At 50.3% G+C, this 24,129-nt stretch overlaps 2 protein-coding genes across 2 annotated transcripts in view; both read left to right on the top strand.

Moving 5' to 3' along the window:
- The window catches only part of HSPA12A (heat shock protein family A (Hsp70) member 12A), a 136,149-nt gene extending 133,120 nt beyond the window's left edge, over window positions 1-3,029 (top strand). The window contains exons 12-13 of the mRNA XM_054581230.1: window positions 583-686; window positions 1,511-3,029. Coding sequence (XP_054437205.1) covers window positions 583-686; window positions 1,511-2,148 — 742 coding nt within the window. The 3' untranslated portion in view covers window positions 2,149-3,029. The remainder of the gene's footprint in view (window positions 1-582; window positions 687-1,510) is intronic.
- Window positions 3,030-8,950: 5,921 nt separating this feature from the next.
- Window positions 8,951-14,414, top strand: SPMIP5 (sperm microtubule inner protein 5). The gene is made up of 5 exons (XM_054581769.1): window positions 8,951-9,005; window positions 11,519-11,737; window positions 13,378-13,564; window positions 14,048-14,145; window positions 14,269-14,414. Exons 1-5 carry the CDS (start codon window positions 8,951-8,953, stop codon window positions 14,412-14,414), a joined length of 705 nt encoding a protein of 234 aa, XP_054437744.1.
- The last annotated feature ends 9,715 nt before the right edge of the window (window positions 14,415-24,129 follow it).

The raw sequence follows: 24,129 nt of genomic DNA, 5'->3' as shown, positions 1-24,129 counted from the left end.
GGGGCTCAGAGAAAATCCTGGCCCAAAGTCCTTCAGCAGCCCCGTGGCGGGGGCCGGACGGGGCCCAGCCGCCTCGGCTCCCTGTGCCCGGCTCCCTTTCCGCTCCGCGCCGCTGCTTTGGGCGTGCCGCTCCTTTGACAGAGACAGTGAGGGACACCGGCAGGGCGAGGCTTCTCACCGTCACGGGACAGGGGCCTGCAGGGCTGCACCTGAGCACAGAGGCATCCTTACGCATCACAGGAGGACACGTCATTTGGGCCTTTAACACACTCGCATCCAACTCCTGTTGAATCAAAACGTGGTCATTGAAAGGGAGAGATGCGTGTATCTGCTGTCCTCTGCCCGAGACACTGGCTCCCACCCTCCCAGGGGACGGCTGGCCACCGCGGAAGGCAGAAGGAGCAGAAGAGGCCATGCCTTAGCGTGGGCGCTTCTAAGGGTCGAGGTCCTGGAAGTTTAGATGAGTTCCGAGGACTCTGAAACCCCTTTCTGCCAGCCCCACGCCTATGCCTATGCCTGTCTGCGTCTGCGGGCACAGTTCGCACACTCACCGCTTGCTTCCCTCTCCGCCGCGGCCCGCAGTGTGGATTTCGTGAAGTGGTCCTCGCAGGGGATGCTGAGGATGAGCCCCGATGCCATGAATGCCCTTTTCAAGCCGACCATCGACAGCATCATCGAGCATCTCCGTAAGTCGCGGCCAGGGCTCGGGGGCTCGGGGGCTCCGGGGTGGAGCCCCGAATGGGGACTGACTTTCCAGGGTGGCCGACCCTGCACGTGAAGTCAGGTTGGCAGGCAGGCGGGGCCGGCAGCATGTACCTGGGCAGTTGCTGGGCACAGGCACCAGGTCCTGCCCCTCAGGTACTGAGAGCAGCCGAGGGTCTGTCTTCCCCTGGGCTTTCCCATGGCTCCACCAGTCAGAGCTGAGAGCTCTGTAGCACTGTCCCCCTCCAGCCACAGGCCCTAAAGAATGTACAGTCTTTGCTTGATGTGGAAAACTTAGGACCCGTGACCCTTGCCGGGGAGAAGGAACTGTCGTGTGAACCAAAGAAAGGTCCCCACAGGAAGGGGGACGGAGTCTGGCTGTGCTGCTGTCTTCTGTCTCAGCGGCCTTGTCCAGGGACACACAGGAGACTCACCGGGGATCACAACCCCTAGGGGTGGGTTGGGACGTGTATGAAAACTAAAGAGCCTGTCTTGACTTAACAGAACCACAGGGTTGAGGGTTAGTTGTTTTCCTTTGTGCATAACAATGGCTACTTAACATGGTCACTCTCTGTCTGTGAAGGTGGGCTTCGGCTTAGCAGTAGCTTCGGTTTTTATTCCTGAGCATATTGGTGTGCAAACAAACCCCTTCCTTTAAAAGACGAGCTCTACAAAAATCCTGGCCACACTCAGCCCGCCCTCCAGCCGGCCCACATGCTTGTGCCCATTCCCCACATTCTCAGCCCCCCACCCCACCTTGGCTGCTGGCTTTGGCGACAGGCTGTTGTCCTTCCCTCTTGCTTTTCAGGGGATCTGTTCCAGAAGCCCGAGGTGTCCACTGTCAAGTTCCTCTTCCTGGTGGGCGGCTTTGCCGAGGCCCCCCTCCTGCAGCAGGCGGTCCAGACGGCCTTCGGGGACAAATGCCGCATCATCATCCCCCAGGACGTGGGCCTCACCATCCTCAAGGGCGCCGTCCTCTTCGGCCTGGACCCCGCTGTCATCAAGGTGCGCCGGTCCCCGCTCACCTACGGGGTGGGCGTGCTGAACCGCTACGTGGAGGGCAAGCACCCGCCCGAGAAGCTGCTGGTGAAGGACGGCACCCGCTGGTGCACTGACGTCTTCGACAAGTTCATCTCCGCCGACCAGTCTGTGGCCCTGGGCGAGCTGGTCAAGCGCAGCTACACCCCCGCCAAACCCTCCCAGCTCGTCATCGTCATCAACATCTACAGCTCTGAGTGCGACAGCGTGAGCTTCATCACCGACCCCGGGGTGAAGAAGTGCGGCACTCTCCGCCTGGACCTCACGGGGACCAGCGGCACTGCCGTGCCCGCCCGGAGGGAGATCCAGACCCTCATGCAGTTTGGGGACACCGAGATCAAGGCCACCGCCATCGACATAGCCACCTCAAAGAGCGTCAAGGTTGGGATCGACTTCTTAAATTACTAACTGGCCTTCCCCGTCGCCTGTCCCCTTGGACTCAGCTCACCTGCATCTGCCGACCTCAGCCCTGACTGTCCTGTCCCTGCCCTTGACCCTTGACATTGCCCACCTGAATTTCAGCAGGGAAGACGAGACCAGGGCTAGAAATAATTAGAGGTTTTTGAGGGCACGCTTGAGTCAGAGAAGCTGCCGGGACATTAAGATTGGGGGTCAGGAATAAGAAACGCAAGGATCCCAGAAGAGCAGCTGGTGTCCGTCGGTCCCCGCGGCGGAATGCCCGCCCTGCAGGGGACCCCGTGCATCTCTGCCCCATGGCTGGGCTCGCTCTGAGCGCACCTCGTTATGCAGAACTCAGGATGCTCCACCACCGTCCTTCTGGATCGAAATGAGAGCCTTGAGCCAGGAGGAGATTCTTCATCTTTCTGAGGCTTTTCTTTTTTCTTTTTTTTTTTGGGGGGGGGGGGCAGTCAAATATAAAATGCCACCCATTTGCAGTTCATTGCTTTTCCACGTCACGTGATGAGAAGTGGAGACTCAGTGGGAGATTGGCGCGTCTGTAGCAGGTGGGAGAAGACCGCCTACCCTGGGCGCTGTTTTCGGTCCTCGTGATTTAAACCCCAGACAGGTTCCAGCAGAATACCTGTAGCCCTGACCAATCCTCCAGGGCTTGCGTGAGCGAGGGAGCTGCTGCCTCAACTTACCAGCAGGAGAAGACTCGCGTCGATGGGAATGGATGTTAAAGAGCTACCGACGCATCCTGAAATCACATGCTGTGTAATTTCAGGCATCAGAACGCTGGATCCTGATTTCTGAATTCATAGGTCATTCTAGTTAACCTTAGTAGGATTTTTTGAGAAAACAAGTTTTCATTTTCCCTTGTTCATAGCAATCACCAAGCCTAGGTATCTGGAACAGCTCCTTACCTTGGAAAAGGTGCATATTTTAAATTAACTCCCTCCTCCCAGCTTACTTACCACCTCGGCCCCGTGAAAGTTTTGGCTCTTTATTCCTACATTTTTTTTTTATTGACCTAAATTTTTATTTTATTTTTAAAATTTTTTTAGTGGTGTTCAATTACAGTTGTCCCTGTTTTCTCCCCGTTACTCTCCCCTGCCCTACCCACCCCCGACCTACCACTTACAGTTCTCCCTCCATTGACTTTGTCCATGGGCCCTTTATACATGTTCCTACATTTCCAAAGAAATATATTGGTCATATTCAGGCAGTGAATCTATTCCATAGAATGTTGTATTAAAATGGTCAGTTTTTAAATTTTGTCCAAAAGGAATTCTTAGATCTTTACTTGATGAATTAGGCCAGGTTTTTTTTTTTTTTTTTAAGCAGATTTGCGGTTCACCCACCTGAGGGTGCTGGTTAAAACAGGTTCCTGGAAATGTCAAATCACTATATTGTACACCTGAAACTGTTATAACTAATACAGTGTTATATGCCAACTGTATGTAAAACAAAACAAGACAAAACAGGTCCCCGGACCCTGTCCCAGGCACCAACGGAAGTCAAGCCTTGGAGCTTTCAGGAGACGCTGCTGCAGGAGACTGGTTTAGCTGACATTTGAGAACCCCTCGTGCTGGGATTGTGTGGGAGACCGAAGGGCAGACCAGAGTCTGCAGCCTCCGGCCACCCCCTGCGCGCCCCCTGAGGGGAAGGGTTCACCTGAGGAGCAGCGACCCCCACCTGCCCTCTTGTGAACGGGCCGGGCTCCCAGCTGGCTCGGGGAGGGCGCATCCACCCCTCCCAGGAAGGGCTCGGGGAGGAAGGAGGTGAGAAAAAAGGTGCCCTAGGAAAGGGACTGACTGAGGAATCGCCCCGTGGGGTCTGTAGTCCCCACCTGCAAAGACAGTCTTCTCCAACATCCAGGAACTGACAGAGGAAGAACCACCAAGAATCTGACTCCCAGCCCCTGTGGTCTGTTCAAAGCCGTCCTTCCACCTCCCAGCCCGTGTGGTCTGTTCAAAGCTGTCCTTCCACCTGCAAGGACGATTTTAAATCACTGGGGGCATGCGTAACAAAGGAAGGGAGGATGAGCAAACTAACTGCAAGTGCACATTGGATTCACAAACCCATCCTCACAGCTGGTCTGCTGATTTGAAATAGCATTTCTAATGTCATTTTAACATGCCCGCTTTGTCACCTCGCCTGCTGCAGAATTCCCTACTAGAATGTGAAACACAACAGACCACAGAACTTGGGGATGCTAGTCACACCGCCGTCACTGGATCTCTCGTCTGGGCACACAGGCGTGTTTGCCAGGGTTTTCTTGCTGCCTGCTCCGCTTCAAAAGCTACGTGTTATGGGTCCTGGTGTTGCCAGCCATACTCTACAAATAAGACTTTTCTATTTAGTTATATGTAATTTTATGTACATACAGTATTAGAATATTGTACAGATTCTTTATTTCTATAATGTGCTTTTCTTGTTTAAAAAAAGAAAAATGCTCTTTGAATTCTGTTGCGGCCTTTAAATTTTCATGGTTTCATTACCTAACTCTGCTGACTACTCATCGATTTGTACCGATCCTAAGCTACGGACAGTCTATGCGAGACTGAGCGACAGACAGAAGTGCCCAGGGTCAGAACATTCTGAACAGATGGGCCACCTGGGTCAATGGCTTCGTCAGACCGTTCTAGACAGACATCCTTTCCAAAGGGCCACAGTTTATATTTAAAGGAGCATCATAATGTACCGATTCTCCTGTCCAGTCTTTGAGAGCGGAACATTCTGGTTCTGGAAGCAAAGTGACTGTGTGCAGAAAAACCTGTGAAAACTCTTTGCGCCCCTGGTGGGGCAGGGCAGTGACTGAGGGCGAAGTGTGGTCCACCGCAGGTGATGTTTTCAGTGCATCACGGTCAAAGGGAGGCACGGCGTAGGGCACAGGCCCAACTTTTCTATTGGATTAAGTAGAAGTGTGGGTAAAATAGGCAAGTCCCCCTTTTTTTGGCTAATAATGGAAGGCCTTTCCCACCTTGCATTAAGGATGTCTCCTTGTCTACTATATATTTCTCTTAAAATGAGCTGGTTGAAATCTGTAGTGTTGGCAGAGAGCAGATGGGGGGGGTGATACTTCTACTGGACCTTGTTTTGGCCCCAGAGACGTAGCCCCAATAGTGGAACTCCTTAAAGGGAACCCCCAGATCTGTGCCTCCTCCCTCTTCCCCCCATGGAAATATTGTAGAGTTGAAGCAAGAGATAAGTACACTTGGATACATTTTCTAATCTTAGAAAATTTCGAAAAGGCCTGTTGTCTTGACACATCACTCAGTTGTCCCCGGCTTATTACCTGGTGTTCACCTTTCTCGGAAGTGGAACTGTCAAAGGGTTTCCTTTGTAACTGCCCTTCTGTACACAGCAGGCATTAATACAGGCTGAATGAGAGACAAGGTAAAACAGACAAGAGAAGAAAGGGGAGGAGATATACAAGCGTTTTTTTTTTGCAAAGTGATGGCTAAGATGCGTCCAGATTACAGAGCCTGCCTTATCCTTAGAATGATATTTAGATCAAGTTTAGCTTTTAGAGTCCAGGTCTAGTTTATAGCCAGGGTGGCAAAGAATCGCATGCACCAATATAAACAGGAGTCAAAATGCATTATTAGTCGATGATCGAACCTTTACATTGTAGAGACGAAATAGCTGTGATTAAGCTGCATATTTATGCTGGGAAATGGCTTCCCTGGGTGACTGCTATAAAAGTTGTTGGCCGTTATGTTACACCTCTCATCTGCTTGGGTAAGGAACTATATTCTAAAATGGGTCTTGTTCAGACTCCACAGAACTTTGCAGCAATTCACGACAAGGTTGTATCTGCAAACTGTCTTCACAGATGTCTAATAAAACAAAACTCTGGATCTCATGTGGCCCAGACTTTGTTTATTTTGCTCTGAATGTGTAAATGGAATCTTAGATGCATCATTACCAACCTCCTCCTGCTTCCCATCTCAGGTGGAGATAGACTTTTCAAGTCCTTTCCTAGGCGGTGCAAGATTTGGTCACTTGCATTCCAACGAGACTGGCCCTTTTTTTCTGCTGGGAAGGAAGGCTCCATTGCTGTCTACAAGCCCCCTTCCCTCCAGCCTGGATGGAAGTGGTGTAGCCAGAGCAAAAGCAGATAAGCCAGGGTGGCCACTGACAACACCACTGAGCCCAAATGAAGGTTATAAAAAAAAAAAAAGCACAAGATCCACGTCTGGTGACTATGACATCCCAAGCAGGCACACGAAGCTGGCTGCTGCATCTAGCAGGGGAGCACAGCCCGCGGCCCAACACAAAATCATAAATTTTCTTAAAGCCTTTTTTTTGCTCATCAGTTTTCATTAGTGTTTGTATACATAATGTATGGCCCAAGACAACTCTTCTTCCAGTGTGGCCCGGAGATGCCAAAAGGCTGACACCCCTGAGAGCCTTGGGTTTATTCCAGGCTCTGTGTCTGGATGGCCCTCCAGAGCTGGCTCTGGGTGATGTGAGGCAGGAAGGCTGGGAGGTGCAGTAAGCAGACAAATGAGTATGGGAATATAGCGTCCAGGGCACTGTTTTCCAGTCAGGCCTCCACTTCCTTCTCTGTACAGGGAGGGGCTGGGACCCCGCCTCCGTAAAGGCCACGAATCCCCACATCCTGAGTCACACAGTGGACATCTGGGTGCCAATCCAATGACATGAAGGTTCAGCCCTGCCTCGGTGCCCATAAGATGGGGATGGTTACAGAGGACTAGCCCCACCGGCCCGGGCAACCCTTCATTGTGGCACATCGCCCCTTTCTGCCCTGGTACCTGTCCCGCCAGCTGAAACTCCATCTTCTCTAAGAGACAGGGCTGGGGACTCGTGGGAGAAGCCCAAGGGAAGCACCTGTACCTGAAAGCCGCCAGGGACACGGGCCTCCGCCCCTTGCCTGGCTGCTTCCTGCACTGGCCAGTCTCGCACCCAGGCGCTGAGTCTTGGGCCCGACTCCGCAAGAGGGAGGGAGGCAGGACTGCTCCCGCAGACCCTCTTCCTCCCACGAGGACCTGGGGCCCCAACGCAGGCCGTCCGGTGGCCACATTACTAAAAGGCGGTTTGACCTAGATCCTTTCGCGCGCCCCGCAATTCCAGAGCCCAGAGGGCCCGGCGCGGGGAGACTGAGAACAGAGATCAGCCTGGGAGACCAGGTATTGGTGGGGCTACTCCTGAGCGAGGCATAGCGGGAAGCGACCCCTAAATTCACTCGGGCTCACCTGCCCCTCTGCCCTCGGGTGGGGCTGCGGGCGGTGAGGAAGGGGCAGGTGCAGCCTGGGGAGCCGGACTCTCCCGTTCCCCGTTCCCCTCCCCCAGGGCCGGTGGTGAGCGCACAAAGGCGGGGAGGCGGGGCGGAGGTCGGCTGGGACCAGAAGCAGCCTGGGCCCATCTAGGCTGGCACAGGTGAGCGACTCGGGAGATAGTGGGGAAAAGGAAGGGCGCCGCCTGTATCCGTGCTTGCAGAACTCATTGCCCGGTCCCCAACCCCCTAGCACATCTCCCATCCAAGCTCTTCCCTCCTACCTCCTCCAGGCAGGCCTCGGGGCTACCCGCTGCTGCCCCGACCGCCACCACGCACTGGGTGCTGCGCCCTTCCCCGCGGCTCACTTTTGGGCAAAATCCTGCCGCTCAGAGTCCGCTCATACCTCCTTGGACGTGACAACCCTCAGACAAGTTACTTAATGTGTGTGTGTGTGTGTGTGTGTGTGTGTGTGTGTGTGTGTGTGTGTTTTCCTCAATAAAATGGGGACCCCTATTGGAACTAACACTTAGGGTGGCTGTGAGGATTTAATGAGAATGCAGCCCCTAGTCAGCCATGTGCCCTAGCGAGCATCTATCAATGTCTGAACTGCTTTAAAAATTCCCAGCGTTGCCTGCTGACCCTGACTGTGGCCTTCCCCTCCCCCCGAGGCTGCTTGTCCTGGTGGGAGGACATCACTTTTAGGAGATGAGGGGTGGGGTGTGCGGGGGTAGGGCCTGGCCTACCAGGCCCTATGAGATGCTGTGCCCCTCCCATCTGGGGCGGGGGCGCCGAAGGCAGTCCCTGGAGAGGGGCGGGGCCTGGCCCTGGAACAGCTTCCACACATACTGATGTTACAGAGGTCCCCCGCCACCGTCTGCCCGACCACCTTGGACTCCATGCCAGCCTTTTGGGATTTCTGGTCCCTTTAGCCAGAAGTGGCTCTCATCCCTTGTTGTGGGGATGCCCTGTGCTTGCAGGATCTTGAGCGACATCCTTGGCCTCTATTCACAGATACCAATAATACCCTCTCCTCTAGTGGTGAAAACCCCAAATAGCTCCAGACCCTGCCAGGTGTTCTGAGGGGGGTGGTGGCGGGCGGCAAAAGAGACCTGGCTCTCCCTTGGTAAAACAAGGCTCTGGGCTGAGGGTGCCTCAACTTTCCCCTCCCCCAAAGTTCTTAAGTCTTCCATGGGGGCTCCTGCCTCTTGCTCATCTTTCGATTTCTAACCTCCATCACAGTTGGTGGCCATCGTTTGTATACAGCTCATGATTGTCAGATGGGGGTGCGTAGGGAAGGCCCCCTGGGCCACGGGCGACTGGCGGGTGGTGATCGGCACACCTGTTATACAAGCTCACGTGAGGGGGGAGCCCCCTGGTTCTGCGATGGAAACCAGCAACATCTCCTGGTTTTGTGTAAGAAAGTGAAACTGCCCCTCCATCCCAGCCCCCTGGCGAGGCCCCTCGACTCCCAAGGGTCCTCGCTCACTTGAAGTGAGTTCTTAAAGCAGGGACCCTTGGTGAGGGTCTCATTCCCTCCTCCCTTTATGAGCAGAGAGCAAAAGCATGGAGCCTTCCAAGCCCTTCATGAGGCAGCCGCCGATCACATCAGGATACAGCGGTAAGTGGCGCCGTGCGCTGCAGGGACAGGCCTGCCCCGAGAGTCACAGTCCCGGTTACTGTCCCTGCTCTGGCCCACGGCCCATGTCTGTCTGGCTGACGGGGCCAGTGCAGGCACTTTAGCTTTTGAGATACTTGTTAAGAGCACCCCATTGCTGAAGACGGCTGATAACTGCGTTCTGATAAATGGAGAAATATCCCTTTGGCCAAATCCCCCAGGACATGACCTGGTAGGCAGGAAGCACTGAACGAAGGCCCATCAAATGCATTTGGACCAGAATAGACACAGTGCCGTGAGCATAGTTAAGGCCCTGTCCTTCTTCCCAATTCGGGCTTTCTCAAGTTTTGCAGTGGAACTGTGCTGATGGTCCCATTCCTTCATGCATCCCCTAGGGGGAAGGTGACCAGCCGCCCTGGTTTGCCCAGAATCGTCCCAGTTTTAGCACTGAAAGTCCTGTATTCCAGCTAATGCCATAGTCCTTGGCACCTGGACAATTTGTTTGCCTGCCGAAAGGCTTCTGGGCTCCTGAGAACTTACTAAGATCCGTCTCCATGACAAATCCAGTGACCCCGGTCGGCTCTCATATGCAGGTGATCTTAGGAGGGGAGATGCAGGGGCCCTATTCCAAGGTTGCCCAGCTGCCCCCTGTCCTACTGGTTGATTAAGAGAACAGGCTCCGGGTTCTAACAAACTAACGGTCAAGTGTCTGCCTGGCCATCGCCTGTGTGTAAGTTACCTCTCTAGGGAAAGTAGATATTTTCACAAAATGGGTGTATTTGTCATCGCACGGCTTTGGAGGCTGGAAGTCTGAAATCAAGGTGTCGGCAGGGCCGTGACCCCTCCAAAGGCTCCAGGGGAGGACCTTCCTCGCCTCTTGCAGCTGCTGGTGGCCCAGGCTATTCCTTGGCTTGTGGGTGCGCCCCTGCAGTCTCTGCCTCCCTCTCCACACGCCGCTTCCTGTGGCCTTTTCCCCTGTGCCATCGGTGTCTGTGTGTCTCAAATCTCTCTGTCCTTTCCTTTTATAAGGACACCAGGCATTGAATTTAGGACCCACCCTAAATCCAGGATGATCTTATTTCAAGACCCTTAATTACATCAGCAAAGACTCTATTTCCAGATAAGGTCACATTTGCAGGTACTGGGGTGAGAACTTGTGTAAATGTATTTGGGGGACATAGTTCAAACAACTGCGTGGGGTAACAATACATTTTTAAAATAAGATTATGGTGAGGATTAGCCCTGGCTGGTGTGGTTCAGTGGATTGAGCACCAGTCTGCGAGGCAAGGGGTCGCTGGTTTGATTCCCAGTCAGGACACGTGCCTGGGTTGTGGACCAGGTCCCCAGTAGGGGGCGTATGAGTGGCAATCACATTGATGTTTCCCTCCTTCACTTTCCTTCTAAACATAAATAAAATCTTAAAAAAAAAAAGATTGTGGTGAGGATTGAAGGAATCAATGTACACAACCTATTTAAAATATCTCAGCCCTTAGCAAGGCTCCATAAAGGCAGCTTGTGTCCCTGTGTGTGTACGTTTGTGCAATTTTATAAAATCCATGCTGATCAAAATAGGCCCTGGTGGGGGAGAAACCATGGGGCAAGGCCCCTGGCTTCCTACTGTCGTCCCCCATGACATCAGGGGATGTTTTAATTGCCCAGGCGCTGGGGATTCTGGGTGGTGGGTGGGGGACTTCAGTCTAGTCATTAGGTTCTTCTTACAGGTGGCTTCCTGCAACATGCAGGGGGCAGCGGTGGCTGCTTTCAACTCTGAAGCCAGGTGTTCCTTACCTGAGGACAAAGGCAAAACTGTTGGGCTTCAGTCACGAGAGTCAATGAATTTATTTTGCAGTTTAAAAGCAAGTCCTTAACCAGTTTTTCCTCATTTGTTCGTTTTTTAAAAGTGGTTTCATTGTGACCATATTACAGTGCTTAGGATTTCAGCATCCAGTTTAAATAAATAGTTGTGTTTTACCCACACTAATTGTAATGATTATCTGTTATTTTGTTGGGAAATGGTGAAAAATTGTTCTAGGGTGGGTCTTGCAGATAATGAATTTACCTTTTTGTGTAATAGGTCTCCGCTTTTAATAGGCCCGCAATTTCCTGATGGTCCAACAAGAAAGATCCCAAATTGCCTTTGGGAAGTGTCAAGGAAAATAAGCTTTCTCTCTAAAAAGGCGAATAATTTCAATTACTCCTCACTCTATCATTTTGGCCCATTACACGCTTTCCCCATTTACTGTTCAGGCTGACATCGGGGGCTTTGCTATCAAAGAACATTACTGTCATCGCCTTTGTTGGAACAGGCCTTCCCTCCCTGGCTCCAAGGTCATTTTTTCCTGGCCTTGGGAGGGCCCAGCCACCAGGGAAATAACAGCTCCACTCGTAGGAAAGGCCTTTGGAGAAATGCAGCGTTGCTAGCCAGGGAAGAGGGGCCAGGTCGCGGGCCAAGCCTCTGGGCGTTCAGGCAGGTTCTCCATCCTGGCTGAAGGCTGTGATTCCATGTGCTCTCACAGGCTTCATCCCGTACCTGAGCTGCGAGGGCACCTCCAGCGAGGACAACATGACCCAGTGTCTGCAAACCTTCCAGGAGAAAACGCGACGCTACAAAGACCAGTTGGAGGAACTCCGCTGCTCCGTGGCCAGGACCCCCAGACTGAAGCCCGTCTGCTCTGAGGAGACGGTCCTGCGGGTGCTGTACCAGTACAACCGGCAGCATCACCCCTTGAGTCTGGGTACCAGCTCCCTGAAAGCAGCCCCTTTCACCCCAGGGCCCCAGTGCGGGGCCTGGCAGGCCCATGGAGCTGCTGCAGAGCTCAGAGGCCAGCACGGTTCTCAAATCCCCAGCGGGGCTGGGGAGGGGCAGTAAAAATGGAAAGGTGGGGTGGGGGGAGGGACACAGGTCTGGGGACAGGGTGGGTGCTGGGAACAGAGAGCCCGCGGGTAAGTCACCACAAATGTTCAGACAGCTGCTGTCCCTGCTTTCTCTGTGCAGGGCACGGTTATTTCGTCAGCTGCTTACGACAATCCTGTGAGGTTGACGCTGTTGTTCCCATTGTAGAGAAGGGGGCATGAGGCTTTGGGAGGGAATGTCCGTTGTCTGAGGTCAGACCTCGGCTGGAACCCAGCGCTTCCAGGTTCTAGCTGGGCGGGATGGGGTTTTGCACTGACAGCTACAAAAACAACTGCTAATATAATCATATAATGTTAATAATCACCACAGTGATTTGCTCTGGACTATTTTCAGGTCTAAAGGCTTATAGGAACAGTAATTGACTGATTGCTTTTATTGTTATTGCTGGAATTGTTTGGGAACTTTCAAGAACACAGTTCTTGTGCTTTAAAATTTCCAAGACATTGCAAAGACGATTTGCCTAAGAGGTTGGGATTTATAGCCCAGCTCTGTGACTACTTGCTGTGTGGCCTAGGGCAGGTTGCTTCCCCTCTCTGGGCTCCAATTCCTTCACCCAGGGCAGGGAAGGATGGACTAGATGCTCCTTAGGCTGCCTTCAAGCTCTGAGGTTATGGGGCTCAGTGGCCTAATTTTTACAGCAACTGGAGGAAGCAAATGGGGCAGTAATCTTTCATCTCATAAATGGGAAATTGCCCAAGGTCAGCTGGCCAGCCAGAGTTGCTCATGACTTGCAAGCAGCTTCCCACTATTTATCATGATCTGGATGCTTCCCTCTGTCTCTCACTCATTTTTTAAAAATTTTATTTATTTTTGGAGAAAGGGGAAGGGAGGGATAAAGAGAGAGAGAAACATTGATGTGAGAGAGAAACATCGAGCAGTTGACTTCCACACGCTCCCTTTTCAGACACCAAACCTGCAATCCAGGTATGTGTCCTGACTGGGAATCAAACCGGCGACCCTTTGCTTTGTTGGACGACGCCTAACCCACTGAGCCACACTGACCAGGGCAGATGCTTCTCTTGATTCCCTTAAGTGAACTGTCAAAGAGCAATATTTGAAGCTTTCCATCGGAGAAAGCAGCAGGACCTGTTTCAGAGCTAGGACTTGGGTATCAAATGGACACGGGTTTGAATCTTGGCCCAACCACTTCCTTGCTGTGTGACCTTGGCCAAGTCTCTCCTCACCTCTTTAAAGTCTCAGCCTCCTCCTCTATAAAATGGGGGTAATGATAGCACCAACTTCCTACAGTTTGTACGAGAATGAAACGAGAGGCTATGTGTCCAGCCCCAGCAGCGGCGCCCGGCACAGAGAAGCAGCCAGCCAGCCGTAGTTGTGGCTAGGACGTCCGCAGGCCCGGCCCAGGGCTTCACCCGGGTGACCCGTTGGGGTGCCGGCCAACCTGGAGCACTGCCCATGGTGTGGCTTCTCAAAGCCCTCAGGAAGTGTGGTGTCTCTTTACAGAGTGCAAAAACTTAAAGAAACCTCTCCAGGAGCCCCCCATCCCTGGCTGGGCGGGCTACCTGCCGCGAGCCAGGGTCACTGAGTTAGGCTGCGCCACGCGGTACGCCGTCATGGCCCGAAACTGCTACAGGGACTTCCTGGACATCGTGGAGCAAGCCAAGAGAGCGCCCCTGAAACCATACGAGGAGTGAGTCTGGCTTGGGGCGTAGCCACAGGCAGAAAGCGGAAGAGCAGGTCTGGGCCAGGGGCCCCCAGCTGCCCCCATCCCAGCACCAGGACCACGTGTGTGTCTGATTTGTTTTCCCTGGGGCCTCGTTTGTCATCGCAGGCCCGCCTAGCAGCCAGGCAGTCTGCATGCCCCACCATGCCCAGCATTCTCCCGGGTCCGCCTGTGGTCTTTGGTAGGTGACAGGCAGAGGGTGGCAGTAAACACCAACAGGGCCACCATCCCTGCGCGCAGCCTAAGGCCCCAGGGTGCTGCACAGGGTGGCTCGTGTGGCTCCCGCTCTCCCTTCTGTAAAATGGAGATGAGAATCCTTATTTATAGGATAAGTGGTAGGGATTAGAACTAAACATGCTGTACTCACATGGGACCTGCATAGATTACATCTGTTCTTTTTTAAAAGTATTAATAAAAGGTGTAACTCTTTGACTTCTGTTCTTACATTAGAATATATGGAGTTAGGTCCACACAACCTCCTGCTCCTTCTCCTAAAGTGTTGCAGTGTGAAGGGTTGCTGCCGAAGTATCCGGACTTTTCTCTTCCCGGTAAGGCAGGCCCTCCTCTCCTCCCTTCCCACTATTTTTATAACGGAGAGAAAATGTTTGCACTGGCCTCTCTGCATTGGGGGACCACCAGCCAGCCGCTCATGGAGATGCTTTCTCTTCCAGTTGGAAGCTGTCCCACCCTTAGAAAACCCCTGAGAGAGGACCCCAGACCTCCGACGACGTGTGGCTGTGCTCAGAGACAAACTACGTCCTGCAACGGGAAGGTTTATCTGGAGCCCCTGTCCTTGGCCAAGGATGCAGAAGGCTAACGGGGAGAGGTGACCTCTAGAGGGCGCTCCAAAGCTCGTCATTCTCATAACTGCATCAGCCCTTCACCCACACCCTCAAAGAGGCACTAGGGACATTTCCTAATGTAACAGTCCTTTTCCCTGGCACCAGCACCCCGGCTGGTTGGCAATAGCATGCCCTGAACAAGAAAGACCTTTTATTGTCCTGTGAGAATAAAGAGGATACTTCTCAGCAAGCTGAGGGCTTCTGTGTGTTTTTCTCCAGATTGGGTTGACCTGGAGTAGAGCCAGGGTGGAGCCCATCTCTCCCTAACCCTGAGGGAACATCGTGCACCTGGACCAGCCTGCGAGTGAAGCCTCGGCCAGCCCTCTACGCTGGCGGCCCCCGTCAGCCATCTTGGGTCCTGACACGGTAGCCCCAACACTGTCACAGACACCACATGCACCCCAACCCGGGTTTTCCAAATCCCAGTCCTCAGGAGAGACCGGCTGGCAGACATCAGCCGTCTCAGTTTTCGAGGGTTGCTGTGACGGAGTGTCACAAACTGGGTGGCATAAGGCCACAGACCTTTCTGGAAGCCTCCAGACTCAAGGAGTTAGCAGGGCCGTGCTCCCTCTGAAACTTCAGAGGGAGTCTTCCCAGCCCTGGGTGGTTTGCTGGCCATCCTTGGTGTCCCTCGGTGTCCCTCGGTGCACAGCCCCAGTCTGTCTTTGTCACCACATGCCATCCCCCTGTGTCTTCACATAGCTGTCTTCTTACAAGGACCCTGGCCACACTGGGTTCCGGTCCGCCCTCCTCCAGTATGACCTCATCTAAACTTAGCTAATTACTTCTGCAACGACCCTGTTTCCAAACAAGTTGCATTCTGAAGTACCAGGGATTGGGACTTCATCATATTTCTTTAGGGGAACACAATTCAACCCACACCACTGGCTAACTTCCTCTTGCCCCTGACAGGTGCTCTCTCTGACCTCACTCTGCAGCCGTTGACACTCAGCAGAGGTCAAAGCAGCTGCTGGGCAGCGAGGCATCGGCTTTGAAAGACTCGGAAACAAGCAGAGCTGAGAGGTGTAGCAAGCTACGCCTGGGGGCCTGGCCACGGCAGGAATTCTCACCTGGGCTTCCTGGGCCCCCAGGTTCCATGGGGAGACATCAGGAGCCATCTCTTTGCTGAGAAAAAAAGAACTTGAGGAGAAAAAAAATGTTACATCTTTGTTTCCATTAACATCAATGAAATTTAGTATTGCCTTTTTTTTATGAATGTAGGAAACACTATAGCCCTACCTGCCACCTTAGCCCAGAGGTTTTCAGCCGGTGAGCCACCAGAATTTTTAAAACATACAAAACCTGACAATAGTCAGGGGCACTGACCTCTTTTCCCTTAAAGATTGTCAAGTTAAAAAAAAAAAAAAAAAAAGCAACAGCCAACACAACAATAGCCATCCGGTGTATATGAATCAAAATTATACCTATTTTTTTTTGTCAGATTGGCAGAAAAATATGATATATTTTTTGGTGTGCCACAGAGTGTTAGTAATTAGTTTGTGTGTGCCATGAGACAAAAAAGGTTGAAAATTTCTGTCTTAGCCCAATAGAAATCACAAGTCTTTTCACATCTTACATTTGTCACAAACAGCTGGAAATGTTACTGTTGATCACTACTTTGTAATTATTGCAGTTATTAGAGCCACACTCTCTAATATATTGTTATTCAACATATATATGAAGGAACGCACTATTTCACAAATTTATTCCTAATATTATTTTGATACTATTTCAATATAATTAGTTTCCTCTGTGATCTCCTGTATTTTATTTTATGTTTTTAAAAAGATTTTATTTATTTTTAGAGAGTGGAAGGGAGGGAGACAGAGAGGGAGAGAAACATTGGTGTGTGAGAGAATCATCAATCGGTTGCCTCTTGCCTGCCTCCCAATGCGTGCGCCCAGCTGGGGACCCAGCCTACAACCCAGGCATGTGGCCTGGCCAGGAATTGAACCAGCAACTTTTCCATAATCAGGGTGATGCCCAATCCACCGAACCAGTCAGGGCTTTACTCTACATTTAAAACATTATTCTGAGAAGAGGTCCACAGGTTTCACCAGACAGCCAGAGGGTCCCTGGCACCATAATGGTCCAGGGAAGCAACAAAGGATGTATGTAAAGAGTAAGTGTCATACAAAACAGAACAACCCAAACCCCATGGTACCTGGGATTACAGTGATTCAGATAATTAAAAACTAATGGGATAGAAGAACACTGTTGTGGAGAAATATTTGATACAATACATGCAAAAAAACAGGTGTAATAACAGCAAACCCTGTGTGTGTACGCACACATACTAAACCTGTTCTTTGTTTGAAAGAAAGAGGGACGTGGGTAGACATAATGCTAACAGTGGTTATTCAGATGATGGTGCTATTGGTCATTTTTATTTTCTTGTTTGTATTTTTTCCAATTTTTCACAGCCAACAGCTATTGTTAACATAATCAGGAAGAGACGCTATTTTAAGAATGCTTATTTGAATTGATTAGAAGACCTGTTGGTCAAAATGGCAGTGTAGACAGACATGGCTCACCTCTTCACACAACCACAACAAAATTACAGCTAAGATATAGAATAACCATTACTCAGAACAAACAGAAATTGAGTTGAATGGAAGTCTGACAACTACAGAATTAAAGGAACCGCATCCATCCAGAGTGGTAGAAGGGGCACAGATGTGGAATAGGCTGGACCCAAATCCACGTGTGGTGGATAAAAATTCAGGATGGATATCTCAGGAACGAGGAGTCCCAGCCCCACACCAGGCCCCGAGCTCAGGGTTCCAGTGCCAGGAGGTCCCTACAACTTCTGGCTGCAAAAACCAGTGGGGATTGAGTCAGAGGAAGAAAATTCTGGAGCCCCAAGCAGTTCCTCTTAAAGAACTCAGACTCACCTACTCAGAATCACTCCTCTGGGCTTGAGCACTGGAGTGTTGGCTTGGGGGGCACAAGTGGTATGCAGAGGGAGGCTGAGGTATCTGGCCTCAAGGCTGGTAGAGGTCATTATTCCTTTTCTGGGCCCTCCCCCACAGAGCCGGCAGATTGGCTGGTGCTGTATCTAAGATTCCATCAACCTGGCTAACACTGCTTGACCCGCCTAAGAGATCCTCAGAGACTCCGCCCCACCCAGGCTGCTTTTCCATATGAATGGCTGGTCTTGGCTCACACTTCACAACTTCCTGAATCCTATCAAACAGGCAACAGCTGGCTTCAGTGAGCCCCAGGCCTAGAACTAGCATCCTGCCTAGAAATCTCTAAACCCAGCACAAGTAGCAGCCATCTCAGAATGCTTTAGAACTTAGGCAGGGTGGCCCCAGGCAAAACACAGTTGGGGGTTCATTTTGGCCTGCACCACCTGGGACACCCCAGAGCCTATGTACCCAGTAGACAGCTATAGATCACGTTAGAACACCACCCCCTTGCCCCTGCACAGCTGATCCTCCGTGGAGGGCAGAGGTTGGTAGTCAGTGGTCACAGGCAGTCCTTGCAGCTGACTGGCCTGGGTAAATCCCTCCCATTGATCTGCCAACAGCAACCAAGGCTCAACTATAAGAGGAGGGTGTGCTCAGCCCACAGGGTATACCTCAAATACCCAGCTTTGGTGATATGGGAGGCTGTGCCACTGGATCCTGCAAGACACCTACTACATTGGGCCACGATACCAAGACACCGGGTCGAAGCAGCTCTACCTAATACATAGAAACAAACACACGGAGGCTGCCAAAATGAGGAGAGAAAGAAACATGGCCCAAGTGAAAGAACAGATTGAAACTCCAGAAAAAGAGCTAAATGAAATAGAGATAAGCAATCTTTCGGAAGCATAGTTCAAAACACTGGTTATAAGGATGCTCAAGGAACTTAGTGAGGACCTTAACAGCATAAAGAAAGATCCAGTCAGAAATGAAGGATACACTAATTGAAATAAAGAACAATTTATAGGGAAACAGCAGTAGAGTGGATAAAGCTGAGGACAACATTGATAATTTGGAACATAAGGAAGCAAAAACAACCAATTAGAACAAGAAGAAAAGAGAATCGAAAAAAACAAGGATAGTGTAAGCAGCCTGTGGGCTGACTTTAAGCAATCCAACAGTTGCTTCATAGGGGTGCCAGAGGAGAAGAGAAAGGGCAAGAAATTGGAAATCTATTTGAAAAAATAATGAAAGAAAACTTCCCTAATTTGGTGAAGGAAATAGACAGGCAAGTCCAGGAAGCACAGTGTTCCAAACGAGATGGATGAAAAGAGGCCCACCCCAAGACACACCGTAATTAAAAAGCCAAGGGTTAAAGATAGAGATGGGAGGGGAATGTGGGAGAATGGGTGAGAGGTGAGGGGATTAAGAAGTACAATAGGTAGTTACAGAATAGCCACGAGGATGTAAAGTACAGTGTAGGAAATGGAGCAGCCAAAGAATTTACATGCATAGCCTGGGGACATGAACAAGGGTGGGGAGATCACCTGAAGGGGGATGTTGCTGGATGAGGGAGGCAAAGGGGGGAAAATCAGGACAACTTTAATAGCATAATCAATAAAATATAATTTTTTAAAAAAGGCCCTGGTTTGTGTGGCTCAGTGAATTGCACACCAGCCTGTTAACCAAAGGGTCACTGGTTCGTTTTCCAGCCAGGTCCCCAGTAGAGGGCACACAAGAAACAACCACACAATGGTGTTTCCCTCTCTTTCTCCCTCTCTTCCCCTGTCTAAAAATAAATAAATAAAATCCAAAAAAAAAAAAAAAAAAAAGGGAAAACTGCAGACTCTTACTCTGTAATTCACAAAATTCCCAGGTGATGGGTACACTTCCATTGATGATTGAAAAGGACTGTAGACTAGTTTACTTTACACAGAGAAATTACTAAATCATTCAACTCAAAAACAAAAAAAGAAAGAAGACATGTTAATCCTTCAGAGATTGTACGTTAGAAGAAGTCTCATCTCAGTACAAGGGAACTGGCTGGAATTCCCTGCAAAGGGCTCAGCGAATAGTTAGGATTTTTCCAGTTTTCGCGAAGCCCTGGAGGGTGATCCCACAAAACCCCCGAAAGGAAACCAGGAGACAAAGAGATCGCTTGCCCTCCCGGGCTGGAGGGGTCCAGCTCCAGTCATCCGTGCTGGTTCCTCAGACACGAACCACGCGGGAGGCGTGGGGGTTTGTGGGGGAGTGCTCTGGGCTCAAGGTCACTGAGGCCTTTGCGCATTAAATTAAGGGGAGCCAGGACCAAAGCGGCTCCTCGGAGCTGCCCCCCTGCTGGCCTCATCCGTGGGCTAACATCACGCATCCACATTTAAGTCACTGACTAATCTGTTTGGCACCAACCTTTAAAAAACAGCTTGAACGGTAAATCACAAACAAAAAACAACCGCCCAGTGACAGAGGGAACACAACTGAATAAAGGCGATTAAAAAAATTGTTTAATGGTATCTAATTCTTCTGCAATGTCAAGGTTAAGAGCACCAGGTTCACTGTGCAAATCTGTAAGTCCTTTTGTTGAAGCCGTTCTGCATCACAATTCTTTCCTTAATCTTTATCTTTTTTGTTTCTCCCTAGCCTATAATTTCTACAGCGTTGTTCTGTCGGGGGGAGGTAGAGAGGTGACTTTACTGCACAGCAAATTATCATTATTAGCACAAGCTGCATCCTTAATGAGCTCATTCTTGCCACTGAAAATAATTCCATTACCTGATCAGACGAAACTCCCTGGGCCTGGAAGGTGGAAGGGTCGGAGGGTGAGGACTTGTATGTTTGCCTTTGCTAACAGGGCCTCTTGTCGGGATAGATTGACTTCCACGGCGGACGTGGGGAGGAGATGCGCAGCTTTCCTGTCCTCACTCCCGTCCAGAATGGGTGACTGGCTGCTTCCGCACCTGCTCTCAGGCATGGCCTGCCCTCTGCTCCGGCACCCGCTGTGGAGCGCGTGGCCAGGAGTCAGACTCCTGGAGTGCCGGTCTCAGCTCTTCCTTTTGTGGGGCTGTGTGACTCCAGATGCTTTCCTTAACTTCTCTGAGCCTCAAATTTTACTTTGTCAAAAGATGACAAACAGACTACCCAGGAGTGTGTGTAGAAAGATTAAGAGAGTGGGCAGGTAAATCTCGCCCTCACAAGCTTAGTACATTTTATTAGCAATTACCGCTGGGGTAAAGAGACAGAGGGGAAGTTGCTATAGCTGACCCGGGTTGGGGGGGACTGTTAACAGAGACAGGTTCAAACCCAGGGCTCCGGGCCCCTAACAAAGTGCCCTTTTCCCTGCTGCACTTTTCTTCCACAGATTACACCCCGTGAGGCAGGCAGAACAGGTACAATTCGCAAACAAGAAAAAACAGCAGCTTGCTGGTATCCGTCTCTGGCCTAAGCCCTTTACCTGGAATCATTTATTTAATTAGTATAAATATTTTAACTTTACAGGTGAGGAAACTGAGGCACACAGAGGTTAAGTAATTTGTTCAGGGCTACACAGACCATGAGTAGCAAAGCCCGGGTTTGAACGCAGGAAGTCTGAGGCCAGAATCTGCGCCCTTAACCTTCACACCACACGGCCATGTGCTGGGAACCTCCTCTGTGGTCATGGCAATGGGAACACAAACTACAAAATCGGTCATGGTTTCAATGTCGAAGCAAGTCAAGAAAGAAAAGAGATGAGAGGACAAACGAGAGACACAACAGCACAATGAATGTGAAAAAGCAGGTTTGAGTGTGCCTGTTGGCTCGTGCCGCAAACCTGCTGAGTGACTGATGTGAAACTTAGGCGCTCTAAGCCTTAGTTTTCCGTTACACCGTGACAACGCCTTCCTCATGAGGTTGTTTGGGAGGATTAAATGGAGCAACACACACAGCTTGGCCCAGCATTTTGCTACCATGAAACTTACAGGCCTTCTGCTTCCTTGGAGCACAGCTAATGGCACAAGAAAGGAACAATAAAAAGGTAAAACGTATCTTTTTTCCCCAGAAGGTAAAAAGTAAGGCTCAAGACTGAGCGTCCTCACCCTCTGCCCTGCTCCTAGGCCTTGCTCATCGGACCCCAAGCCAACCCCAGAATTTCAAGTGTTGTGGTCTTGGCTGCTTCTTTCTCAGAAGGCCTCTGTGTCCCTTAGGCAAGTTACTCTCTCCTCTCTAAATATCCGAGGTTTCCCATGGTGCGTCTCCTTGACGGCTGATAGGGCTGGGCTTGAGGGGAGAGTGGGGTATGCCAGCCTCCATCCGTCTTCAAAAGTCAGAAGAAATACAGGTGGCCCCCTAAAGAAGGCTGATATGTATCCTCAAAGCCCCTATGACAATATTTAGATGCAAACAGTATTTGTCCAGATTCTCCAAAGACTGAGAGGGAGTGTGTACCCCATCTGTCATGGCCAGCCTGGGGTACTGCCAGCAAAGGGCACCAGGCACTCTGGGGCCTAGAGGAGCCAGGCACCTGCCTCAAGGCCCCGCCAGCCTTGTTTCTGGTATGTGTTCTCGTGAAGGTCACACCAAGGGGAACTCTCCTCAGGCCTCTCCATCTGCCTGTGTCACTCCCTGTCCCCCACAGTCCAAGACCTCAGCTCCAATTGATCTAAAATCACTTTTATTTTATTGTGGGAAGCGATTAAATTATTTTTAAGCCTATTTGTCTAAGGGCATTTCTGTCTTATTCACGCACACATGTATCATGTGTGCAGCTGTGCAAGTGTGGGGGTTGTTTTGATTGTCCCCTTTCCCTCATTTTGTCTACTTAAAACCATTTTGAGGGCCTTCTAGCAATGTGTCTAGAAAATCTTTTTATTAGATTTATTGTGGTGGATGCAGCCTTTTGCTCTGGAAGTAAATACCCCTTTCAATAGGATGCCAATTACAAGGATCCTACCTTCTAAGTCAACGGTTGGAAACATTTTCTGCAAAGTTCCAGATAGAAAATATTTTAGGCTTCGTGGGCCAGATGGTCTCTGTGGCAACTATGCAGTTTAGCAAGAAAGCAGCTCTAGACAATATGTAAATTAATGAGTATGGCTGGGTTCCAATAAAACTTTATTTATAGGTGCTGATATTTTAATTTCATATCATTTTCATATATCCTAAAATACTGTTTGGAATTTTTTTAAAAACCAGTTAAACATGTGAAAACCATTCTTAGCTGGAGGGCTGTACAAAAACAGGTGGCCTGTTGGGCCCAAATTGACCAACCCCTGCTCCAAACGCCAAAGTAGTAACCCAAGGGGAAGGCGCCATCTACGATCTGGCCAGAAGTGCCTGATTTTGTAAGCAATAGGAGTCAAGTAGGTGCCTTCTTGAGAGAGACCCCTTTGGAGGGGCTGTGGAACAGAACCCTCATGCGCCCAGAACACGCAGTATGCATCTCAAACCCATTGCTGAGAGAGAGGGACGGGGTGATGTGGAGCTCAGATCTCGGCTGAGCAAAAGCCCGCAATTGCTCAAGAGACAAGGTAGAAACAAAGGCCTGGCAGAGGCTTTTCACACCCTGCATTAAAGTTAAAATCTAATTTAGATGAAAATGGATGCATAGAAATGGGAGGTGTGCACGAGGCTCCCGTCCTGACGTTGCGTACCCCGTAACAACAGCTCTGCCAAATTGATTCCCCCGGCTCGAAAATAAAGATGCTTTTTGAAATTTGATTTTGTTGTTTTACAAATTGTTTTAGCTTTACGAATGGTGCAAACTCTATTTCTGATCTGCCTCAAATAAAAATAGAGCATTAAAGTGTTTAAGATTCAATCAAAGGCTTGCTGTGAGCGGCACCATATTAAAATAACGGGAAAATCAATTCGACTTTTATTTTGAACACGATTTGTCATAAATAGCATTCTAATAGATAACACTGATTATATGGTAGCAGATGTAATTTATATATACCGAGCTCTACACCTTTGTCAGAGTCATCATTAAGGAATTTGACACGAATGGAGGAGAACAATAAATGTCAACTGAAATATATACCAGGGAGACACAAATGGGAGGCTGGAGAGGGCGATGTCGGCACACGCTATACTTATGAGTAATAATATGCAGTCCAAAGTAGCTGGCGTTTTTAACTAGAGCCCTTTTTATGTTGTCATTTAAAATATCTCATATTCCTGAAGGTCAGGGATAAATGGCACTATTAGCATTTCAAGCCGGTAAAAGGAAAAGTAATTTGTTGTTCATTTAACATAACATTTTATGGAATGGCTTTGTAAAGGATTCATTATTTCTCCCCCATGGGAGGCTGAGGAGGCAGGAGAGAGACGCCCGGTTTTTAACCCAGGGCCTTGGGTCACGCCCGTGTCACCGCTAACGTCTTGATTCAGCGAGGTACCGTGGAATTATGAGGCTCGTGCGTGGGCACAGCTGTGGTCCCGGCTGAGTCCAGCAGGGGGCTCCCTAGGTCCTGGGTTGCCTCCTCATAAATAATGCCGTTTGGTACAGGGATGACAGCATGACAAGGGGCAAGACGGTCAGAGGCTGAAGATGAAGGTTTTTGATGTGACAAACGCAGGCCCCAAGGAGCAAGAGGGAGGCTCTTGCTGTGTGTCTGGGAACAGTGGCCGGCGAATCAGGTTTGAATCCAGATACAGACGTGAGAGCATCTTGGGGTCAGAGGTGCCGCTCAGTCCCCTTCGACCGGCAGTCCTTCCCACCGGCCACAGGTCCTGAGTGCAGGGCAGCGTGGACCTCTCTCTCCCCACTTTCCCTCTTAAATTTGTGTAAACAACTAAAACCACA

Source organism: Pteronotus mesoamericanus, unplaced genomic scaffold (assembly GCF_021234165.1).
Source record: "Pteronotus mesoamericanus isolate MK-2021 breed Mesoamerican mustached bat unplaced genomic scaffold, CSHL_Meso_final contig_657, whole genome shotgun sequence".
Classification (NCBI taxonomy): Eukaryota; Metazoa; Chordata; class Mammalia; order Chiroptera; family Mormoopidae; genus Pteronotus; species Pteronotus mesoamericanus.
The sequence above is the reverse complement of the archived record's forward strand: the minus strand, read 5'-3'. Positions and strand labels throughout refer to the sequence as shown.

What these genes read in the sequence shown, in the direction of transcription:
- SPMIP5 (XM_054581769.1), top strand. Translation starts at nt 8,951, where the DNA reads ATGGAGCCTTCCAAGCCCTTCATGAGGCAGCCGCCGATCACATCAGGA. An exon ending in GATCACATCAGGATACAGCG is followed by an intron (nt 9,006 to 11,518) that starts GTAAGTGGCGCC and finishes GTGCTCTCACAG; the next exon opens with GCTTCATCCCGTACCTGAGC. An exon ending in GCATCACCCCTTGAGTCTGG is followed by an intron (nt 11,738 to 13,377) that starts GTACCAGCTCCC and finishes GTCTCTTTACAG; the next exon opens with AGTGCAAAAACTTAAAGAAA.